Source organism: Melospiza georgiana, chromosome Z (assembly GCF_028018845.1).
Source record: "Melospiza georgiana isolate bMelGeo1 chromosome Z, bMelGeo1.pri, whole genome shotgun sequence".
Lineage (NCBI taxonomy): Eukaryota > Metazoa > Chordata > Aves > Passeriformes > Passerellidae > Melospiza > Melospiza georgiana.
The window spans coordinates 13,195,470-13,202,295 of NC_080465.1; the positions used below are offsets into that span (position 1 = coordinate 13,195,470).

The 6,826-nt window shown below is 40.9% G+C and overlaps 1 protein-coding gene across 1 annotated transcript in view; it reads right to left on the bottom strand.

Annotated features, from left to right (window-relative positions):
* The window catches only part of LOC131095727 (3'-5' RNA helicase YTHDC2-like), a 29,545-nt gene extending 23,593 nt beyond the window's left edge, over positions 1-5,952 (bottom strand). Inside the window, exons 1-5 of the mRNA XM_058043787.1 lie at positions 5,772-5,952; positions 5,415-5,505; positions 3,754-3,950; positions 1,798-1,994; positions 991-1,157 (exon numbers count right to left, since the gene is read on the bottom strand). Coding sequence (XP_057899770.1) covers positions 991-1,157; positions 1,798-1,994; positions 3,754-3,950; positions 5,415-5,505; positions 5,772-5,952 — 833 coding nt within the window. The remainder of the gene's footprint in view (positions 1-990; positions 1,158-1,797; positions 1,995-3,753; positions 3,951-5,414; positions 5,506-5,771) is intronic.
* Positions 5,953-6,826: the final 874 nt, after the last annotated feature.

A 6,826-nucleotide genomic window follows, 5' to 3' on the forward strand; every position in this document is an offset into this window, starting at 1 on the left:
AAAAAACCAGATTTCTGTGTTACTGCAAACACTTCCATCCAACACTTTTTGCCAAGATGGAAATAGTGCCATCTCTCCCTTTTGCTCTTTCTCAAGTGAACTCTTTGGTTCTTCTGCACTGCTTTCAGTAATTCTTCCAGCTTACCTATACTTTGTTTTCTTCATACAGCATAATTCTTCCACACAATAATCATCCCCCTTACTTGCAATTAACCTTTACTTGCTCTTCTAATCTTCTAATGCTCTTCTAGCCTTGTGGCCTTCAGTATGCATAACAAAATTCTTCAACTTGGCTTTGCTGTTGAAGTGCATTCATTTCCATTAGAAATTTATTATCTTCATCCATATAAGCAACATCATCGGCCATACCTTTGGCCATCTTTCTCTCAATTGTATCCCAGCTGATGCCCATTCCAAGAAATCCCACTATTTACACAATTCGAAGATTTTAGAAACCCTACTATGTTTTAGGAGCAAATTCCTCAGGTCATCTAGAATTTCTGCTTTTGTTTTAAACATAAAAGATAAACAGACTAAATTTAACCCAAAGCAGATTGTTAAAGCTCAATATCATTGTTTACTTTCCAATTTTGTTGTTTTCCCTCTTCTCTGCCCTATAAACTCTCCCCACATAGCTTTTGTCACAGCATGCTGTTCTTCCTAGCTATTTTCAAATCTTGCTGAACTTTTGGATTTATCAATGTTAAAAGCAGAGAGGATAAGGATATCCACACACATACTCCCTAGAAGAAATCAAGAGAAAGCACTTGCAGCTCAGTTCTATGAACAACTCACTGCATGAAACTGTGTAATACAGAAGAAAAAACATCCTTTTCAACTCTTAAACATTCATTACCCAAAATAACACATCCTACTTATCCTACACAGTGATATTTTACTGGGCTGCAAACCAAATACACTGTAGTTTAAATAACCAAGACACAAAACACTAATACCAGATCAACTGACTTGAAAAACTGTCATCAGTACCTGCTTTCTAGTCGGATCTGATAACCAACAATTTGTCCAATCTTTTCTCTTCTTTCTGCTGCCACTCTTTCAGCCACAGCAAGTGCTGCCAAACGTCTTGGCTGAGTGCAAAATATACGGCAGGGAGTTCCATTTTTGTGACAGTCATCAAGAATAAACTGGGGGATCTGGAAAGAAGTGGTTTAAATGTATTTTTTAGTTTTTTAGACTCATAACTTTTTTATCACAATGAAACAATTTAACTACACCTCAGTACCATACACACTGCAAAACTATTCACAATAGGATTATGATTGCAAACATACCTGAAGTGGCAAAAAAGGCCGGAAAAGTAAATTTTGTCTATTAAGTTTCATCTCTTTCAAACAAAACACAGCAACAAAAACAAGAAAACCCAACCAACCAAATGCTGAAGTTCTCTCCCCCGCTTCAGGGAAATCTATGTAAAAAACCCTTGTAGACAATCTTTCACTGTAACACAATAATACTCCAGATACCAGAAACAAGCTTTAGAAGGAAAAGGGCATACAAAACTGTAGCTACTTTCCCTTCAATATTCTATGATTATTTTAAAGAATAGCTGATATCCATCAGATAATTGTGCAGAATATTTTATGCTTTAAATATGTGTCTACTGGTTTAGTACTGCAAAAGCAAAAAAGTTAACTGGAACACTAGACTTTGAACCACACAAGAAAAGAAAATCCTTAGAACTAGAATAAAAAAATTCCTTATTACAAAAACATTACAGATTTGGCATCAGTTTGGTATAAATACTCTTATGTTTTTTATTTCACTAAAACGTACTTGAGTGGTTTTTCCTGATCCAGTCTCTCCTACAATCAAAACAACTTTATGGTCCTTTATTATTTTAACAATTTCTTCTTGCTTTTCAAAAACTGGTAGTGATTGCCTGAAAGAATCAAACTCTGATTCCCCTCTTCTCACAGGAACCTGGGGGATACCATCACTAAGTCGTCCACTTGTCTTAAATTCTCTGTTTTCTGTGGAAAAAAGGTCAATAAATTATAAAGGAAGGTCACTAAAACACTGGTTAAAATTGTACTTAAAAATGAACATTTCTGACTTTATTAGCATCCCTGTTGATAAAGTGAGAAACCAACGAGATATTTAAAAGTGGTTTTCACGGTAACATGTCCTGTTATGGTGCTTGAAATAAATATAGTTCAAATGATTTTTTACTTACATAGAAATTTTAAACTGAATTATCACAGTATTAAACTGAATTATCACAGTACATTGCTCAAGTTAAAAAAAGGCATGGAAAGCTTAAAGAGAAATAGAAACTAAATCAGAGAAAAAAAGCCTTGGCCTTTGTATCTGTTTACACATTCCCATCTCAAGGATTTCTGCCTACAGAAATCCACCGTAGAGTTAAACATTTAAGTTATTCCAAACTGACAAGTGTGTTCTCCAACAATAAGACAACTTTACTGTGATTAACATGCCTTCTTTCACATTCTTACTTGTCTTTTAAGACCTCCTTTCAGTCTGTCTTACATAACCTAATAGTCTAGTCCATAAGATTTGTCTTAACTAATTGAAACATGATGTACTGAGAGCCCAGGACCCACACAGTAGTGTGATGTATCAGAAAGCAATGCATAAGTAGGTAAAAAACCTGCAGTCTTCTGAGAAGGCTACTTCAACATCTGTACCTTAAATGCTACTCTACAATTCCTTAATAATTATTTTCCACAAGAATGAGAAGCTCACTGTCAATGAAATTATATAGGCATAATGCAATTATTTAATGCTATTAACAGATTTAAGTGTTAAATTCCAAACAGTGTTTTACCAAGACAGACACAGACTAACAGATTAAGAGAGCCGAAGACCATTCCGGAGACATAAAGAAAGATAAATTTTACACAATTCATTAATTTATGCCCTATATATCCCTAAGAAATTGCTTATTGGTACTTTTATTATAGTTTCTCTCTGTTCACTAAACAATCCTATCAAACAAATTGAAAGAACTGAGAAAGAAAACCAGCAAAGGAAGCACTTAAAGAACGAACACAATTAATCAGAAGTATCTCTTTAAACAAGGCATACTGCTATGTTCTCTGTTCACTACATCCAGCTTTGTACACAGAAACACAACGTAACTTTTACAAACATAACTTTAAGGCAACAACCACGTTAAAAGCATTATTTAAAAAAAACTACCTTTTATCAGAAGTTTGTCTTCCAGAGGACTTTATATACTCAAGAAATTAAGAAGTTTACATAATAGCATGAGTTTACTACATAGCTCTTACAGACTGAATCTATTTTAGATGACAAAATATGAACTCCTTATTTTATCAAGGACATGAATTCCCACAGACACAACAGACAGTCTTATTTTTTCTTAAGGGTATTCTTACACAGAGTGATGCCTCCTTAATCTTATCTCATGGAACTTGCAGGAATCCACATTTCACAACTGTATTTTAAAATAAAAATCTGGCTAAAATTGTCTCAAAGAAATCAAAATTAACCTGATACAGGGGAGACACTGCAACGTGGGTGACATGACTGCATGAGCATCTTATGTCACCGGTTTTAAAAGATCCTACATGAACAATTACAAGACAAGAAAATGATAAGGTTTGCTTAGAAAGAAGAGTGTCAGTTAGGACAGAAGAAGAGACAGAAAATAGAGGGGTTTGTTTTGGGGCTGGGTTGTGGGTTGTTTTTTCAAGTAGTATTGATTAACAAGTCCATGTCCATATTGACAAGACACACTGAACATACCAGATTCAACAGCATATGCATTTCCTTGTTCTGTCTTTGGCAGAAGCTCTGTTCGTTCTTTATTCGTGACAGGAAAATTTCGAATTAAAGTACAAACAGCGTATTTTGTACCAGGAGTTAAGGCACAAGTCATTACTGCACGTTTGAGTTCTGATCCATCCTTTTTTCTCACGGTTAGGTATCGATTTGCTCCTTTTCTGGGAGAAAGAAAAAAAGGCATTTCAGGAATAAACAAACTAGTTACCTCAATGTAATGATCTTTGACAATGATTCCTTCAAGTGACTTTCAGCTTATTTTCAAATACAATGCCATAACAAGAATCCTCCAAATAATGTCCTAGGTAGCATAATGCAACATTCACAATAATCGTCATCAAAAGCAGCTTCTATTCACGTGAGGTAGTGCAGAACAGACACTGCAGACATCGGACGACTATGCCTCAGTTATCACTGCGTTTGTCTCCGAAAATACAGCAGCTCTACCAATCATTTTATCAATCAATACTGAGAGTTATGACATCAAATTGACTTTTAGACTAACTTGAAAGATTTAGAAGTTAAAAATCAACAAATAAGCAGAATAGACAAAAAAGCTCCCTGCTAGTGGCATTCCAAGACTTAACAAAATCCAAAAAACATATCAGATCTCAGGATGTTCATTATCAAAGATTTATTATGTAGAAATGGAGCCAAAACACTTAATCATAACAGTAATCTGCTTCTCAGACTGAACTCTTGACACTAAAATACAAAGAATTGTCATAAATGTATTTGAAACTGAACTAACTTGTGTCTGGGCTACAACTGACACATCAACGCTTTTAAAACAACTTCTTAGGGTAAGAACAGAAGGTTACACTAAGAGCCCAGTGACCTGTCCCTGGCAAGGGTGGAAGGCTGGTGTAGGTGTGCAGGTCCTGGCAAGGGCAGCCTCTGTGAGGAGCGGCACAGCCACCTCCAGCAGCCCCTGGTAAAAACTACTCTGTCCTCTTTACATCCTCATTTCAAGTACTTACACACACTGTCGAGACCCCCCTGAGCCTTGTCTTCTGCAGGCTGAAAAGTCCTAGCACTCTGGCCCTTCCTGCACAGAGGAGATGCTCCATCCCCTTCACCAGTTGTTGGTCCTTCACTGAACTCTCACCAGTCTAGGTCTCTGTCCTCCTGGTGATCCCAGCCCTGGACAGACACAACACTTGGTGTAGCCTAATCAGTGCTGAGTAGAGGCGAACTATAACTTCCCTTTGCCTGCTAGCAACACGTGAACCCTCTACTATGCTGCCCAACAGAAGCACTCTTTTGAACATGCTATTTTAAGTTGCACCTGTCAACGCAGGAGATTCTATGCAAAACCTTTGAAAACACATTAGTGCAGGGAAAAAAAACACAGGAAGGATCTTTATGACAAGTCTTTCTTATGCACATGAAGTCCTCAAAACTGCATTACAACCAGTACGTCATGCGTTTTTTTACTCAGACATCAAGCAAAGCACAGAGACAATTATTTTTATATTTACTTTTTAAAGTCTCTTCTCTAGTACCATTCCCCATGACACTGCAGGACAAGTTAAAAACACAAATCGTTTTAACACTGATAACGAAATTCCATTAATTTGCACCAGAAAAAAAAAATAATACATAAAAATAAGAGTCAAACTTACCCTTTACTCTTCGAAATCAGCCCGAGAGAATGACAGCGCCGGTGAACAAATGCTCGTTCGGTTCTAGTGAAAGAAGATGGAAACTCCATTTCTGGAAAGAGAATTAAAAAATAAAAACCCGAGCACAAAAACTCAACAGGCAAAATCCCTGACGTAAGACCTCGGCGCCGCGAGTTTATCAGTAGCCAAACCCACCAGGCCTCCCGTGCGCAGCGGGAGCGGCGGCAGCGCTGTCCCCCGGCCCCCACGCGGGACTCGGCCGCCCCGGGGCAGCGCGGCCGCCCGAGACGCCCCTGCCGGGAGAGCCCGCGGGCCCGGCTGCGCGCCCGCCCCGCTCCGCGCGGCTCCCCCACGCACCCGTGTCCTCGCCATAGCGGAACCGCTCCAGAGCGAGGTTCACCGCGATCTCCACCTCCTCATCCACACGGATATCCCTCAGACCTTTGCCGCCTCGGCCGCGGCCCGGCGCGGCGGGAGCGCCGGAGCCCGCTGTGCCCGCGCCGTGCTGCCGCGGCGGGACGTTCCTCGGCCGCGACATGGCTCTGGCACACAGCGGGGGCTCCGCCACAGAGCGGGGGCTCCGCCGCACGCCGGTCCGCGGGCGCTGCCCCGGACGCTGCAGCGGGGCCGGGCGGGCGCGGCCCCGTGACGTGTACCCAGCGCCGGGCGGCGGCGGAGGCGGAGCCGCCCTGCAGGCGGAAGGAAGCGCCTGGCGGGGTTTGTGCCGGCCCGGCTCACGGAGCGTGTCCTGGGGTCGGTGTTGCGCAGTAGTGCCGCAGGGGCCGTGACTGAGGGAGCAGCGCGGATACCTGTCAGGTGTCATGCGATTTCATTAAATGACGTTCAGAGTAGGTGACAATACAACATCGCAGTCCTCGGCCGTGTTTGTTTTGAATGTTTTACGGAGTCATCAAGATTTTCCTTCTTTTTTTCTCTCTTTTCCGTCTTTATTTCTCTCCTTTCTTGTTATGTCTTGGCAAAGTATGGCTACCATATTCTAACCCTTGGTCTGTGCCAAAGTCTGTGGTGACGACTGGCAGGTTGTTACTTGTAGAAGTTGAGAGCTTGTTAGCCAACACTTCTGCAGTTATATAGAAGTACTAGAAGGGCTAGTTTGCTGGATTTTAGGTGACTGTATAGCAAGGGAACAAAGAATTTACAGCGAACATCACACCCCCAACCAAATGGGTCATTATATGGTCAGGGAAGTTTTCTCAACAGTTTGGCAATCCAAATGGGGTCCCAGGGCACCACCTTCACAGCCTCCCTTATTCAAACATCCAACTGCTGTGGAGTTCATGGGGAACTACCTGAGTTTGCCTGAGATCTTTGAAGCAGAGAGGATACAAAAGATGAACGCTAAAATTCCCCAAGTATATTCAACATAAACTACAAGGCTCTCCAATTATTTT